Source organism: Hippocampus guttulatus, chromosome 6 (genome assembly GCF_054856545.1).
Source record: "Hippocampus guttulatus isolate MCC_2025c chromosome 6, RoL_Hgut_1.0, whole genome shotgun sequence".
NCBI lineage: Eukaryota > Metazoa > Chordata > Actinopteri > Syngnathiformes > Syngnathidae > Hippocampus > Hippocampus guttulatus.
The window spans coordinates 16,144,579-16,162,582 of record NC_141266.1 but is presented as its reverse complement, the minus strand read 5'-3'; the positions used below and the strand labels follow the sequence as shown (position 1 = coordinate 16,162,582).

General features: G+C 43.4%; 1 protein-coding gene across 1 annotated transcript; it reads left to right on the top strand.

The window, feature by feature from the left end:
* Positions 1-5,932: 5,932 nt before the first annotated feature.
* LOC147203755 (transcriptional repressor scratch 1-like) lies at positions 5,933-17,075 on the top strand. The gene is made up of 2 exons (XM_086114552.1): positions 5,933-6,565; positions 12,496-17,075. The coding sequence occupies exons 1-2, from the start codon at positions 6,451-6,453 to the stop codon at positions 13,221-13,223; spliced, it is 843 nt and encodes a 280-aa protein (XP_085970678.1). The 5' UTR covers positions 5,933-6,450; the 3' UTR covers positions 13,224-17,075.
* Positions 17,076-18,004: the final 929 nt, after the last annotated feature.

Sequence of the window (18,004 nt, the reverse complement as noted above, 5' to 3'; positions counted from 1 at the left end):
CTTTCATTGAAAAATCTAAATTGTCCACACTGTGTTGGCTAGATGACTCACAGACTAGATGAAGTCACATTCCGACATTAGAATGGAACGCTGTTGTGAGCCGAGGACCTGCAATAGAGTTTGCTTTTATTTGTCGGTGACGCACCAGGTGACTATTAAGGAAAGGCTGACATTTGATCAAACACGGTATTGTTTGATCAAATGTGAACCAAACCGGGTCTATTTGGTGAAAAGATAGCTAATGAATTCCACTGCAAAGGATTTATCACAAAGATGATACATTAAGATTATCCACTCTTAACCGGAGCGGATCCCCTCTGAAATGACCAATAAATCTTCTGATTCATCATCACATGGTGAATAATGCGGCGTGTCCACTGGGTCGGATAGTGACAGCGATTACAACTTCCACCATGTGGAAAATGAACGTGTTCATTTGTTTGAAGGCCGATCAGGTGGGCTTAATCCAGAGACATATCGTAGGGCCTGATTTACTGAAGGTTTGCACGTGCAGGAAGGGGTGCTAAATTTTGCACAGGCATTGCGATTTATTAAACCTGTTGAATTGTGCTGGCTAATGATGCGTCTTTGATGGCACTTTCCAAAGGCAGGTGCAAACCACTACGTAAAGCGGTGCCAGCAAAAGCAGAGGCAAAATGAGAGGCAGTGTTTGGAACTTTTAACCTTTCACCTGGAGTCAGGGAAGGGCTGAGACAAAAACATGGGCCTGGCATTGTGATATTGACCAGCTCACGTGTATGCGTACATGTGTGTGCGTACAACTGTGACTGTGGACGGTATGATGAACCTCTCAACCATGTTGCTTGCTTGCTATGAAGTAAAAATAATGGATATATGAATAACATTCTATTCAAAAGACAGATTCGAATCAAATTTGTATTTAGACATGACTTCTGACCACACGCGGCTACAGTGCGGCTCTGCCCCTGATGTTCATTGGTTCATTTTGCTGTCTATATTCGAAACGGATTAATGGGCTATCTCCTCAAAATGGGAAAAATGGAGGAAAATAATAAACAGCACCACATCTGCACCAAAAGACGCTGGCCCAAATGGCATCTGCCCTCTCTGCCAGATGGCCAGTCCAATCCTGCCTGAGGTTTTTCCTCTGCACCGTTTTTAACTCGAGCGCCGCCATAATGCAATTGTACAGAGATTGAAACGGATTTACTGACTGAGCAACGTGGCGTTGCCTACACTTGCACATTACGCTCTTAACCAAGAAAAAAAAAATAGTCCCCACAAACCATGTAGACAAGACCTCAAAAGTTGACTTACTTTCCATAGCGGTCTTGCAAATGATATCCCTGAAGTCAAATGACTGAAGCATCAAAAGAACCAGTATTTCCATTTGAGAATTGATTGCATCTGGTCAGTGGTGCCTGGTCAACAGGGGGTGATAGGGCCCCGCCCTCAATTGAAATGCTCACCTTGATTCACAGCAGCTGCACACTCAAATATTTTAGCTCCAGGTCTTTTATCAAATCATCATCACTTTTGCTGTGCTAACGTACACTGCATTCGAGTTCACCAGTCCAGCACGAGTCATCAAAACGGCAAAGAAACAGGCCACATTTCTCCCCTAGACCAGCATTTTTGTATTGTGTGTGTCTGTGTGTGTGTGTGTGTGTGTGTGTGTGTGTGTGTGTGTGTGTGTGTGTGTGCATCTACCTTTGTGTGTCGTTGTGCCTGATGAGAAGAGCTGCTCAGCAATATTTAGCATTGCTGCAGCTTTAGCACAGAACACCTCCTCAAAGGAGCCAAAAGCACAAGAAAATGTCTGATGCAGGGAGAACAGAATCACATATTTGGGTGTTTATTGATAAACACAATCCATAAAAACAATATTGGAGAAATGGATCAAGAAGAAAAAAAACACACCTCAAAGCCAGAGGCGAATTAAATGTAAATTATTCATTCAATGAGCATTTTAATGACATTTAGGAACTGTGATTTACTGCGTATGCATGTATGCGTTTGCATGACAATACGACATAAGCTGAGAAATACAACGGGCGTCGTTAGGTTGTGTCAAAGCTGGCCCGCAGCAGCTGTTGTGCTGTCATATACGCCATACGCTGCATTCAAACCCTTAGCCACCTACACGCACACTCACGCACACACACCGACCAGCTGGACAGCGGCTGCACGGCATACAACACGTGTGCGCGGATCCATCATGGGTAACCTCCAAAGAACGCGCAGAACATCCTCCTCTCCCACGTATTTCTAATTATTCACGCAACTCAACATGAACTACCAGTATTTATCGGCTGTCCCTCCTCACTCTTCTCAGGATAAATTAAATATTCTTGGAAATGTCAAACGATTGCTCTTGCCCTCTTGTGCTCAAACTGAAATTTATGCCACGATCAACTAAAATTGCAATTGTTTGACAGCATTAATATATGACAGGTGATTTAGTGGTGTGTGTGTGTGTGTGTGTGTGTGTGTGTGTGTGTGTGTGTTTGTGTGTGTGTTTGTGTTTAATTGGACCTCCCTGAGCTTCTCTCCAGGTGATGAACCTCATCTGCTCTTTTTCTGATTAAGGACAACAGATGGACTGCTAGCAAAACACAAACAGGCACACACACACACACACACACACACAAGCTAAAGGTGTTTAAATTCAATGAAGAAAAATTAGTTTGATTTATTTGTGTTTTGACAGCCCGGTTAAATGGTTCGCACATCTGTCTTACAGTTCTGAGGTTCAGGTTCAAATCTTGGCCATAGCCTTCTATTGGGGAGTTTGCAATTTCTGCCCGTACTTGTGTGTGGTTTTACATGTGTTTTTGTCCCCCCACCGACATGTGACCGCAAACTGACTAAACTGTGGATTCGATACAGTGCAAATCCCATCCATTCCATCTATTGAATTGGGCATGTTGGAGCCTATCCCAGCCGTCTTCGGGCAGTAGGCGGGGGACACCCTGAACCGGTTGCCAGGCAATTGCAGGGCACAGAGAGACGAACAACCATCCGCGCTCACACTCACACCTAGGGACAATTTAGAGTGTTCAATCAGCCTGCTATGCATGTTTTTGGAATTTGTGAAGAAAACAGAGTACAGTACCCGGAGAAAACCCACGCGGGCCCGGAGAGAACATGCAAACTCCACACAGGAAGGCTGGAGCCGGAATCGAACCATGCATCTCTGCACTGTGAGGCAGACGCGCTAATCAGTCAACCACTGGGCTGCCGCAGTGCAAAGTCCATTGATTTAAATTATTAACTCTGCCGACTGATTTTTCTTTGGCTTTTTCATTACTTTTTTAACAGGTAAATGTTAGTATGAATTAAAACCATGCATTCTTCGTAATAATTTAAGTGTCACGTTTTTTTTCCGTGTGGTTTTAGAGACGTAAACGTTCATTTCATTTTCAGAAATAATGTTGAACGTAAGCTCATCCATTTCAACAGGAAGACCGGGCGCGTGCATTAAAAGCATCCGCCTCAAGGTAAACGGCTGTCCTGAAGTTCACAAAAATGGGTCATATTTGATAGTGAAAACTCAGTGAGGTGAGGGACGTGACAACTGTAACTTTTTTGCTAAAGTTGGTGCTAAGCACCAACTTTCACATTACTGCAAATTCTTCATCTTTTAAGTGGTTTCCCCGCAGATCAAAGACGTGCACTGAAATTAATCGAAGCCTTAACAGATGACCACCAACTTTCCCGGCCTGCAATTATGAGCCAGAGTGCTGCCTTGTTAAAGCTACAGCAAGATTCATTTATACTAGCCTTTGTTAGATGGATATCACCTAAAAAAGGCATTTTTAAAAAATTGTATGCATGCTTTTTTTGGAGGCTATTATTGAGTAAGACACACAAGCTCAGCAGACCTTGAAGATTAAAAAAAAAAGACCTCAATCATCCTCGTATGATTAGGATGAAATTGAGTGATAGTAGTGAAATGCAATGGAAAACGAAGACGAGAGAGCAGTTCTTTTGTTCTCGTCAATGATTCCTTGCTTTCTTTTATTATGTTGCTGTTGTTATATAACAGGGACACGGAGGCGAGACAGTCCTCGTTCTTTTTTTTTTTTTTTTTTTTTGCAGAACTGACCCCGGATCATTCTCACAGTTTACACACTCGACACTGAGCAACATTCCATTTGGTCCACATCCATTTGCCTAGAGGGGCCACATTCATGCATAATAATGATAATTACCAGGTGCTCCAGCATGATTGCTCATATTTGCCTCAAAAATTGGTGTCGCCGTGGATGTAAGCAAGGAAAGGACACAAAAGCGGTTGATTTAAAAAAAAAAAAAAAACCTAAATGACACGATGTTTCAAGATCACAATAATGGGCTACATGAACTCACTTCAACAGTGAATTAATGAGTCAAAACAATTGTAATACTGACTGAAATAATATGTTCCAGTCTAACAACACTGGAACATATTATCCATTCATTTTCGTTCATCCTCACTAGGGTCGAGGGGGGTCCTGGATCCTATCCCAGCCGTCTTGGGGCATTAGGCAGGAGACACCCTGAACCAGTTGCCAGCCAATCGCAGGGCACACAGAGACGAACAACCATCCACACTCACACTCACACCTAGGGATGATATGGAGTGTTCAATCAGCCTGCCATGCATGTTTTTGGAATGAAACCGGAGTACCCGGAGAAAACCCACGCGGGCCCGGGGAGAACATGCAAACTCCACACAATGAGGCCGAAGCTGGAATTGAACCTGGTACCTCTGCACTGTGAGGTCGACGTGCTCACCACTGGAATACCGGGCTGCCTTATTTCCAGTGGTAAAAAATCCCAAACAAAAAATTGCTCAAGGATCCTTTGAATCTAATCTCGTGCACCTTTCACAACAAAGTTGTTTGTAAGTAAAGAAATCCTTTTGAGCAGATATGTTTCTTCAACTGAAATAGTGGTTGAAAGGTCTGCTCCACAGCTAGACGGTTCTGGGTTTGAATCTCATCTCAGGATTTAATTTATGGAATGCGCATGCCTTCCCACATTCCAAAAAAACATCATATAGGAACTCAAGATTCGAACTTGTCCACTGTAAATGTGGATGATTGTTTTTGTTTTCGTTGGAGCTTACAGCAGTCTGCATTGTAGTTTGATTTGATTTGGTTCTGGTTTTTGTTTTTAAAACTTAATTCGTTTTAGAGCGAGATTATTTATTTGTATTAGTTTTAATACCAAAATAAATGCATTTCAAATGAACCCCAAAAGCTCATGAATGGTACTAATCGAGGACAGAATGAAGGACATTTTCATTCTACTTATCGTTTGTTTTGTAAAAAAATTAGATGGCATTTCATTTAGGTTTCATTTAAAAAAGAAACATTTTCATTTCATTACATTAATGGAATTTTTGTTTTCCTCTTAGTTTTAGTTTGAGTTATTTCGTTAGTGTGCATTAGCTTTAATAACCTTGCGGGGTAATTGACCAATATCAGCTCTGATAGGCTACTCGCTCTACGCCTTATGGAAAATGGATGGCTGCTGTAAAAGCTGGGATATATGAACTTGAACGTGTTTGTAATTGACCTTGACAAAGGCGCAGGAAATCCTGATTGTACGTAGCTCTCAGGTGGCGAATGCAATGGTGATGAAGTTGTATTTTTTTCCCATCACTTCCAAGTATGCCGACTACTTCCAGAAATAAAGAAAGAAAGAAAACGATGGAAAGAAACAGGAAAAAAGACAAAAAAAGGGGGTGGGTGGGACGGGTGGGGGGGGGGGGGGGGGCGTTTAACAGCTTCAATAAATCATCCGGGCCAGTCAACACTCCCTTGAGAGGAGGGATGGATTAAATTAAGCACTCCTTGGACTCTCTCTCTCTCTCTCTCTCTCTGTACATCCCTCTCGCTCCCCCCTCGCTTATAAATGCAGTCAGCTGATCGTCAGACGACAGAGGCACGGAACAGCTCGCCTCACAAAGCGGGAGAGGAGAGAAGAGAGAGGGAAGCAGCAGAAAGAGAAGAGGAGCTGCAGGGAGGGGGGGAGGATGCAATGAGCCGACGAGTCGCCGGGCGGACTTGAGGACTACTTCCACGGAGACCGGAACTGGAGATTTCTTCGGCAAAGCTTCCAAATTCCACTCTCCCCTCCCTCTTTCTCCTCTCCTCTTCTTTCAAGACAAACGCTGATCTATTTATTCTTCACTGCACGTGAGGCTGGCGTAGAGTGGACTTCCGCTTGCCTGCTGCACAGGAAGCTGAGCGAGGGGAGCTGTCCGGTGCTGAACTTGCTCCCGCTCTCCCGAGGAGGAGCCAGTGGTGGAATTTCGAGCACACTTCAAAAATAAAAATCTTTCAAAATTAAAAGACCTGCTCAACAGCTTCACGAGCGCGCTCCTGGTGGGCACGCTGGCCACACCGGTCTGCTGCGGTTGCGTGTGTGTGGACTCGTGTGGCTGAGTGCGTGTGTGCGTGTGTGCGTCGCACCACCATGCCGAGGTCTTTCCTGGTGAAAAAGGTGAAACTGGATGATTTCTCCACCGCGGATGATTTGGAGAGCGCCTACCGGCCCAGGACGGAGCTCAGCCTGCGGCTACATGACAAGGGTAGGTCGGGCACATCTTGAACAGGTGTGCGGCTGCCGTCGTTTCACTAAACGTGCACTGCAACCACAGCACAAACTGGAATGTGCTGAGGATGCAATTGCAGTTTTACAAGCAACTCGACTGTTGTTGTTTTACATGCTTTGCCCAAAACTTCATTTCTGCATTTAAACCATCACAGTAGACAACATACTGGAGCGCTCAGCTGCCTTGCTCACGGGCCAAACTGGGGAATCTAACCTTCTCAACAGACACACACACACTTGCCCTGCTGAGCTATTCTAAAGTGGATGTTAGCAGGAAGGTCGCATGAACTCAATCCATCCCATGTTTTATTGATTTTTAGCTTCTAGTCAACTGCCCACTTCCCCAACGCACTTCCTCCGACACGGGCTAAGTAAGGGTAAAGGGGATGAACAGGGGACAGTTGGTCGTTTATCGCAACAAACCCTTCAACTTCGGACTGCTTGGGTCATTTCGAGTCAAGAAAAAAAAAAAAAAAAAAAAGATACTCAACAGGCTTCCATCGGTGATAGTTATGATGCGTGTAACTAGAGAGCGATGAACGCGAGTTATGCAATAGACACTTATAAAGTCAAATACCTCTGAGCTTGTACGAGTCGGAATTGAACATTTTGGGGAACAATGTTGTGTGGCTTCATGTTTTCGAAAACATTGTCATGCATGACGTCACACGAGAGCTCTGCATATCGCGCAGGAGCTCATTTTAGTGAGCGTCAAAGGACTAAATGCCCTTATTCCGAAAGGAAGATTTGGCTCAAGGGTGGTTGGGAGAAGAAGAAGAATGGGAAAAAGTGATGGAAAATAGAATACAGCGTTAATTGGTATCAAAGAAAAGGTGGAGTGTTTCGTTTGTTTGGGTTTTTTGTTTTGTTTTGTTTTGTTTTTAAACAATGGTAAAGCCCCTGCTACTTTTGCCCTTGGGAAATTTCAACTTCCTTAAGTGTTTTTGTGTCAGGTACTTTGTTTGTGTGGTGATTAGGTAAATAGCCTTCAAATCAACCAACTCCCAACCACTGCTCCCCTCAACCCCGTATATCCGCAATACCTGTTACGCAACACTCGAGAAGTATACAGATAACTTTAACAGTTCACTAATAATACAATTGGAAATATTTTAGTCGAGTTGACGATGCAGTGATACATTGTTCCTGACTTGGGTGCAGACAATGAGGGTTCGGTTCCCATTCTGTGTGTGCCCTGGGACTCAGGGTGCAGTCCGCCTTTTCAGCCAGAGTCACTTGGCATCGGCTTCGACGCCCTGAAAATGGACGGATGGGGCTCTTTTTAATCTTCTAATATATTCACGTTCTTTCAAAGTACATGTGTCTGCAACCTGAACGTGTGGGATTAAAACTGGTTCCAATAATAGCAACAAGTAAAAGGGTAAAATATGTTTCTGTTGTCAAAAAGCACAAGTATCCTGCTTGGAACCAGGATAGAAGACTGTGGACTCATTTTACACTTGTTGTGTCATTAATACGGTTAAAAGTTCACTTAAGGAAGGTTTTATGATGCAATTAGCTGGACTCAGGAACAAATTTATTTTTTTCCCTACCCATGCGAAAAATCACTGAAATGGCTGACTGTTTGTTTGCATTAATGGCTGAGGTCGTCATTAAAAAAACAAAACTATATCGTGTATATATATTTTTGCCATCTTTGTTAAAACAGTCATGGCAAAATTACATTTTAAATATGATATGATTATGTTGAAAAAGTAAACCCAATTCCCTGGCCTCATTTCGTACCTTTGATATTCAACAAACCACCACACATGAGGAAAAACATCCAATGAAAAAAACAAAAAGCACGACTTTCAATGTGTCAACCATTTTTTTGCGCACTGTCGGGCACACACCCTTTAACTTCCCTCCAAGCAATTGTTCGTCTTTCGTAATTTACGATGAATGCACTACGCTTCCTACAAATAAGCTCCGTAAGATTCTCACACAGAAGGATCAATTGACTCAACAAGTGTCACTTGCGATTTATGTTTGAGTCACAGTTAAATGCAGATAGTGTTATTTTATTGTGCTTGTAGTCTGTAGTCCGCCTCATTGCTGTACATCCTCCGGCAACAGCGTGACTCATTGTTGTGCACTGTGAACTTCAATACACCCTTGAACAGACGTCTCCGTGCTTCCTCTCCCTGCCTCCACCGAGGCGCCACTGACACGCTGTTGCATCAGCGTGTGCTTCCCGCGCCTGACCCTCACTTGTGTTTGTGCGTTGGAGAAGATAGAAAAAGAAAAAAAATCTGTCAGTGGCGTATTCATCACGTCGAGGCTAACAAGCCCTGTGTGGCTTCACACGCGACCCGCAGTCCTCCGCTTCCTTTTTTCTAGCCCCCCCCCCCTCCAATCTCTCTCTCCATCATTCAAAAGCTCGACGTGGCCGTACCGCTCACTGCAATGCAGGATTTAGCTCGGCCCGGCCTGCCGTGCGTTAGCAGCAACTTTCTGCTCGGATGAAGCAGAGTTGGGAATAATTGATATCCAACTTGTGTTGCTTTGTGCGCAATGGGAACGCTCGGATAGGAGGGACACTCTCCTGATAGACACTAGAAGGCTGAAGAAGCTGCAGCCTCAGCTGAGTAACAGCGAAACAAAACTAAGACAATTTCATGCCGAGTATAAACACTAAAATTAAAACAAAATCGTAGCCCTTTGCAGCATTTGGTATTGAATTTGTGAAGTCGCTACAAGGAAGTTGAATTCATCGTAAATTGGAGAATTATATTATGCCGGATACACCATTGGCTGCTCGATGGAGAACGAGATTAGCACGCGTTTTTTGCCAAGGCGGAGGGTTCAAATCTGGTGCTCACGCCGGCCTGTTTGTTTTCCGCAGGCACTCAGGCTTCCTCCTGCTATCCAAAAGCATGCACACGAAATTAGTTCATGACATATACTCACATATCATCGCTTAAAGAACCAATGGCATGTTGGATCTAAACCCACAGTCACGTTATTAAGTAGAACCGTCCTGAGCCGTGTCTAATATTTTCGTGTCCTCAATTAGTCACATGAGCAATGGAAAAACTTAGGAACAACTCTCCTTATTAGGCAGTGGAATGCTACTCAACTGAAATGAGAAACACGCTTCTATTTACATCTCTCAGACCATGTCAATCAAAAGCGAACATTGCCACCTTTGCTAAAAAAAAAAAATAAATAATAAAGTTTGAAACAGCTCCTGGATCTCACCGAGTTGTGCAAGTGGTTGCAATCTTGCTGCGATCTTGGCTATTAGATGTTTCATTTTGCTTTTATATGTGTCGAAAGTCAAGCCAGTGCCCCGAAAACATGGCAGGAAAATTTGTGGCTTTAAAAAGACATTAGGAGAGACAAGTTTCAAGACCCAGAGGAGGCATATTCAGGCGTTAAATGATATCTAAGGATACAGTCGGCTTTTGTTTTCATACGCCATTTCCTGGAGGGTTTTCAGTTTAGGATGTTGTAAATCATCAGAACTTCTTGCGACAGTGCTGACGGTGGCTGTATGCTTAGCTGTCACACCATATAGAAGAAAGTAATCGACATTGCTGCTGCCCAACTATGCTAACATTGTTGTCCAATAGTTGATGATCCATGGACTATTTGGTACACACACACACACACGCACACACACAGTATATACACACTCACACCACCACTTTCACCCTCAAGAATTACATCCATGAGGACTTAAAATATGCAACGCTCTTGTACTAATTGTGTCTAGAAAGTTGAGAGTGCCTATGACAACCACGCAGGTTAAGTGCACAGTCATCAGTCCATGCTGTACGTTTCATGTTTCATACTGTATATTCAAGTAGACACGAATGTCTCACTAAGAACATGAAGTGTTATTTGAATAATGGCTCCCAATGAGCAACAGGTAGTTATGGCAAACAAATCTGCGCGCGCTCCTCTACAACAACAATATTGCCACAAAGCAGACAAGCCATCAAAATATTGAGAATCATTCTGAGTTCAACGGCTCCAGATTTGGAACTGCCTGTTATCAATCTGACTCAATTCTGTGTGAATCATGATCTGCTTAAAGCCATAGAGTCACTAGCTAAGGTTGACAGTGCAAGGTTTGACAACTCATTATCCACTACTCAGTTGCATCTCAGCTCTTTTGATTTTAGTTTTGGGAAGTCAGTTTCCAACTTCAATGAAGTATGGAAGAAAAGCATGTTGCATTAAACGCAGTAGCCTGAACGATACTAAACAAAACTAAACAAAACTGGATTTGGCATGTCAGCGTTTGCCTCAGTAAGATTGATTCTATTCACTGTGTGACTGTCAACAGTAAAAAAAAAACAAAAAAACAACAACAAAAAAACAGACTAATGTAACAAAATTGAGACTACCGGTACTCAGTACAGCATTCTCCAATTACTTATCTGCTAGACAAATTAGTATCCAGAAGTAGAGAACATAAATTTCCCAACCTTGAATGAACCAAGGCAGACATTTTACATTAGAAAAACCCCAACTAACAAAAACGACACAAAATGTATCAGTACTGAATTGTGAGTGATGAATTTGTCTCCATGTATTGACTTCCTTTCTCATAATAAAGCGACCAATCATCGAGAGAAATTGTGATTCACGAGATGTCAGTCATTTGGACTGTACTTACGGGTAGACTCACCGTGGGCACACAGCCGACCTGTTACCTCGGTAACCTCAAAAGCACCTTATTCTCATGCAGAGTTACAAAACAGGAGTGAACCTATTTTGGTAGACTGGTGCCCACGTGCTTGCCGTAAAAACGGGCGTAACTTCATGCCAGCGCAAGTCGAGTCGACCACGTTTGGGGTCGCGGTGCACCTGTTGTGGCGCACGGAGCTGCTTCGCTCCCGTCTCACCAAAAAATGTAGATACCGGCGTATCAGACAAAAGACTTGGCTTAAAAATGAGGGCATCTCCAGTTTCATGTCAATGTTCTACTTCAGTGTGTTTGTGAATTTGCTATGCCTCACTGGGCGCTCCTGCTCCCCCCCGCCAACCCCCTTGGCACATCCACCAATTTGGTTACCAAATCTAGACTACATTTTTGACGACCTAAAACCACGTGTAAGTGCATGCCCAGGTGGCGTATTTGACGGAGCCGCTGGCAGATAGATTCGGCGCTCTGCGGACATGTGTGCTGGATGTCATAGTATTCCATTCACACATAAGAACAGCATTCGACAATACCTCTGAATCATGGTAAAAATCAATGAATTGAACAAAAATATTTTAAAAGCAATATCCTGACCACACGTCACGACTGACGACTGGAGATCTTGCAGTTTATAGTCTACAAACATACTTTGCGTGTGCCAATTCAATCTCTCAGACCGCAATGAGCCATTTTCTGCTTTTGCAATTCCGAGCTCTGATATGCTTCCACTATTGTGATTTTAAAGGTGAAGTCAACCCCCCAAAAATTCTTTACAATACATACATTTTTTCTGTTGACCACATCTGGCAAAATGGCTGCCTCGTGAGATGGCTAAAAAGGGGTAGATTTTGAAAACTAACTAGTATTCCACAAACGGAATATTAACCAGGATGCCACATTTAGAGTAGTGGAGGCGCGTAGAACATATTACTGTCAAGACAATTTGGGGGTTAATAATTCATCATCTCAGAAGTGACAACATATTAACTTGGCCTGCATGGAAACGTGGCTGACCGGCTACTACAGATTGTGCGACTGGAAAAGCGCCAACAAAGCGTCGTGGCACGGTCTAAAAAACACACATTTCTTGTCTGCGCGTTGTTTTCCTCTTCACTTTTCCATAAAGTCACGATTTCATCATATCAAAAAGTCCAAATTGTCATCAAGTGGACTCAGAAGGCTGTCATCACAGGCATGAGACAAATCAAAGTACAAAGTCTAAAGCGCATTGTTTTCTTGTCGCTTGACAGCTGGCTACATCAGCGACTACATCAGCCCGTCGGTGTACGACGGCGAGAGCGACGGCGGGATCAAGGTGCCCTCGCCGGACCCCCTCTACGACGGCATCCACAGTGACTATGGAGCCCCGGACTCGGAGTCTCCCGACAGCCCGGGCTCCGAGCTCACCGACGGCTACATCAACGGCGACGCGGCGGTCAGCGACGGCTACTCGGTGGACGCCTTTTACATCACGGATGGCCGCTCGAGGAGGAAAGCCATGGGGAGCCCTCGCAGCATCCAGAGGCACACGTGCAACGAGTGCGGCAAGACCTACGCCACCTCGTCCAACCTGAGCCGACACAAACAGACGCACCGCTCGCTGGACAGCAAGCTGGCCAAAAAATGTCCCACCTGCGGCAAGGTGTACGTGTCCATGCCCGCCATGGCCATGCATCTGCTGACGCACGACCTCAAACACAAGTGCGACGTGTGCGGCAAAGCCTTCAGTCGGCCGTGGCTCTTGCAGGGCCACATGCGCTCGCACACGGGCGAGAAGCCCTTCGGCTGCGCCCACTGCGGGAAAGCCTTCGCGGACCGCTCGAACCTGCGCGCTCACATGCAGACGCACTCGGCCTTCAAGCACTTCAAGTGCAAACGCTGCAACAAGACCTTCGCGCTCAAGAGTTACCTGAATAAGCACTACGAGTCGGCCTGCTTCAAAGGCCCCTTCTCTCCTCTCGGGCCCCTGGATGCATGACCCCCCCCGAACCACTTGCAAAAAAGACCACAAACTCGCCATTTTCCCTACAAATGGACACAAACCATCTATTTTGTGTTCTGATCTGGCTTTTGCTTCCTTGCTCACATTCTGCAACTCGCTTGCCCCCGCAGCCAGTTAATGGTGATGATGATAGCACAATTTCTCTCCTCGCGATGAAGGATGGCACTGTTTTACGCATGCAAAAACTGTTGACTTTTTCCTCCCTGTTCCGGATAGAGACAATAATGACACAAACACGGATTGTATCTGGCATGGAGACGCGGGTCAGACTTTCACGAGGATGACAATAGCGACAGCAAGCTAACGTTTGTTGGCTTCCTCTCTGCACTACCACGAGTAGAAAGAGGGTTGTTGTTTTTTTTCTTTCCCTTTGGCTTTTGGAAGAATAATCGTAATAATTATAGAAATTGCAATGATAATAACGCTTATGTTCTTCTGCACCAAGTGACCATATTCTCTCCACTACCGAGGTAGAAAAAAAACAAAAAAAACCCCTATTTATATATTTATTTATGTATTCCTTCATTTAGCTATTTATTAGTTACTTATTTGTCAAGTAATTTTTTTATGTTGCACTTTACTTTTTATTTACTTCCTATTTCTACCACAACAGGCCAAAGCATATGCCACAGTTTTTTTTTGTTTTGTTGTAGGGTTTTTATTTTTTTAATATAATGGTTATTTGCATGCAAAAAAAAAAATCGAATCTATGCCAACATCATACAAAGCTTTATTTTTGTTCTTTTTAAATTTTCAATTTTTGTGTCTTTTTTTTCTTTTTTGGGCAGAAATGTAATAGACGAGGGCAATATTTTTCTCTTGGAGCCTCCGCAGAATTTTTTCAAAGCAATAATCACACTAATGCATGGTATTTTATGATGAATTTACGAAGTATTACCTACTACTGTATAGCAGTTTTAAAAATCAGGTATGTTTTACTTCATCGATAGTTATAAACAGAAAAAGACAAACATTGCAGACATCAGGGAACATGCCAATGTAGTGTTAGCAAAACAAAAAGAAACAAAATGTCTTTTCTCTCGTTATGCACTGCCTGCCTCTTAGTGAGTAGAACTAACGTAGGATTTGGGGGGGGGGGGGGGGCGAGGAGCTGGGATCAGCGACTTGCTGGATTTGGTGCCTGTTGTTCATTTCAGTCCTGGACAAATAAACACGTGTAACACCGCTCATCAAAAATTCAAACAGAGGTATAAGACTGCAGTGGAGGCTGTGACGTGAAGGGGCATCCAAGTTCCCAAGTGTTCAACTTGAAATGCAATGCATTATTCAACCGCACATCAAGTGTGCATTCTTAGACCGCGGAAAAAGCGTGCACTTACGGCTGGATGGCCTGGCACCTTCACAGTTACAACTCCACCCCCCCCCCCTCCCCCACATACTGTACATTATTCTGCAGCAGGCACCATTCATTTCTATTGAGCCAACCAACAGGATTAACACGCAAGTCATATAAGGTCCCTGAACAATACACGGCGAGTGTTGAGCAATACGGCTGATAACAGTGCGGCTGAACCCAGCTCCCTAAGCCGCCCCCCCCACCAAAAAAAAAAAAACCCATCCGCTGTAGATTCTTGGAGCTTCGCTGGAGACGCTCACAGGACACACACAACTGCGCCAAAACATTTGTGCTGGGTAATGACGAGTTGGCGTTACGTAATGTGGAAAAGACTCTCACGCGAGCACACACTCAGAGCGACCCGGAGAGAACATCTGCGTTGTCTGATTGAACTCCGCACCCCAGTCAAGCTCCCTACAATTGGAAATAAGAGGTTTAATATGAACAAGTGATTCTTCTCAAAAAGGACTTGGGATAATTGCGGCAGTTCCTCGGGCGTGTGTAACCTTTATTTAATCTCACTTTGAGATGAAGATCCTGAGTTTAATCGGGAGATTATTCAATTAGTGATTTGCCTTCCACTGCGCATTATTTTAAGGTGACAAGGATAAAAAAAAAAAGAGTTTGCACTGAACATGCACTTATGCCCTACTTTTACCTTCATCTCTGATCGAAACTAACAGCTCTTGTATGAAGACAAACGCTTCTGAGAATGTTGTGAAGGCGGCAATTTTGTCAAAAGGGTGTGATGTTGCAGCCGTTGATCTCATCTTGAGCTCTTTGAAAAATGAGTCTCAATAGCCGAAATATTTTTAATCCGGGAATTTAAAAAAAAAAAAAAAGCAAAGCAAAACATAAAAAGAATAGAAGAACAAAATCCACGGAGATGAAGATAAAGTGGGAATATTTGTTGACTGTGAAATCGATGCAATACCATAAAGGAGTTTAATAGCAGATAAGAAGTGAGAGAATTATATGAAGAACATGCACAGGAATAATTCAAATGGAACTCAGCAGAACGCAGACCTCCGCTAAGCGATACATTCCTCACTCTGTCTCGTTTGATTGGAAGAATAATCAGCGTGATTATGTTCCACTCCGGTCCTGTAGGTGGCGGTCAAGAGTATTACAAGACTAAACAAAATAACGATGATTGTGATCGAGATTCTATAAAGGCATTTTAATATTTCTTTTCCATTTTAAATACAGTATATCCCAAAATATTACTCGCTTGTGGGCGAACTGACTGAGCAAGAGGCCAATTACACAAATAGAGACAAACCCAGCCATTGCTCCGTGTACTTCCCTTAAATTAATTGTCATTGTTGACGTTACAGTTAAAAAACAATGATTCAAATCCCAAGAAGTCAGAGGTGTCAAACTCACTTTTGTCGCGGGCCACTTTGGAGTTACGGATTTCCTCGGAGGGCCGTTATGACGGCGAAACCAAATAAATGTTTCATCGTCTCATCGTATTATTAGTTGCACACACCAAATTGATCGATTGCTAGTTTTGAAATCAGCCAACTATAATAGTTTGTTCAATAATTGTTCAAGTGAGTGTAAACGGGGAAACAAAATGATTGCAAAATATCAACGTTATTTATTAACACATGTAATTTGACATCTAGGTACAGATTTTTAGCAAGGATCATGCAAGTTGACATGCATGATTCGCTTCCGCGAACCACATAAAATGAGGCGGCGGGCCGGATTTGGCCCCCGGGCCTTGAGTTTGACACCTGTGCTATAAGTGAAGATAAATGATTTGCTCACAACCCTCCCAAACCGACAAGGACATAAAACGAGGTTTCAAAATGATCAAAAAAAAATCAAACCTGCTTCCAATGCTGCGGGCGCGTCCACCGAATGCTCAGAAACCGCGGCCCACTCAATCGTCAATAATATCCGGCAAATTCCTTCCAAGCACGTGTAATGTATTTCTTAAAAAATCTCCGAATTCTCCTGCCAGGGTCTTTAAGAGCAATAATCGTCTGAAAATGCGGTGTTTGATGACGAGGTTCAGGTTTGGTTGCAGTTGTGCGTCTCCTTGTGAGCTCCAGATATTTTGCTCTCCAAGCACTTCCATTCCAATCATGTCCACCTTCAAAGAAAGTAGCACAATGAAACTAACTAGAATTCAGGTAGAGAAGAATTGAAAACTTGTACTAGCTTGACCTCTCTTCTTTTTTCTTTCTTTCTTTTTTTTTTTTTTTTTTGTATTTTCGAGCTGAAGGGCGCTACGTTGACCGAACTAATCACTTCTTGGACGATGGGTCTGTAAGGCTTTGTGAGGCGTTTTTAACCGCTGTACAGTGATATCTGACACGATTAATCTCAGGAGATTCTGGGCTCTCGGTGCAGAGGGAGGATCTCCTGAGTCTTTTGAGCCAGTATTTAGACAATGTAAGCACAATGAACACAAAGCATTTTGTGGCACTTCATAATAAAGAACTATCTTAACCAATAAAGATGCTTTGTTGTCTTATTTTTCCTTTTGACGAAAATTGAGTGGGCGAATATCCTTTTTTTCAAAATAGCTTTTTATTCACTTTAAACGGCATTAAGTACATTGAAATGAATTCATGTTTGAGTGCCAGCTTCTGTTTACAGAGATGATCCCTCTTTCTGGCCACATCTATTATACAGCAATATTAGGAGAGCTAATATTGTATGTTTAAAGAGATACCGAGAGATATTGAGAGGGCACAGTGGGCTCATTAGCACTCTTAAGGCTGCGAGCTGCCCGCCGGTAATGGGCTGCTTTTCTTTGCTTAAACAAACGCTGCCGTTTCCTACATCAATATGTGGACAATTTAGAGGCGGTTAGTTGGGAGTGACGCAGAGTCCCCCTTTTCACTTTCAAGTCGATTTTCTTTTTCAGTTCGCTCGCTTGACCTTCACCCGTTCGTCTGCTAAAAAGAGAAACGGCTTGGAAATGAATATCTCGGATGTTCTTAAGCTGTTTTGTCCATGTCGTCAACGTCACTATTTTCTGCACAACTCGCTGTTCTCGTCCAAGGAACTGAACGGCAATATATTTGATGTCGAAAACTTTCCAAGGAGCTCCACTTATGTGCTTTTCTGTGAATCTGCCGGTCTCTCTTGATCCCTACTGCAACCTGCTTGTGACAATCTTTGACACTGTTAAGATGAGTACTCAGTTCCCTCTGAAAATATCCGTATTTTCGATGACTTTTTAGGGCTCATCTTGGGCTAGCGAAGTTTCAATGTGGTCCGCATTCTGAAGAGGACTGTTTTAATCCCAATTCCAATTGAACGAGGGTATTTATTGGTTGATATTATGCATGCAACTGCCCAAAAGCAAACCCAGGTCAGGTGCAAAACAAGTGATTTGAAATTGTTGTTAAACGTTGGGCAATTTGTGCTAGATCACACC

What these genes read in the sequence shown, in the direction of transcription:
- LOC147203755 (XM_086114552.1), top strand. Translation starts at nt 6,451, where the DNA reads ATGCCGAGGTCTTTCCTGGTGAAAAAGGTGAAACTGGATGATTTCTCC. An exon ending in CCTGCGGCTACATGACAAGG is followed by an intron (nt 6,566 to 12,495) that starts GTAGGTCGGGCA and finishes GTCGCTTGACAG; the next exon opens with CTGGCTACATCAGCGACTAC.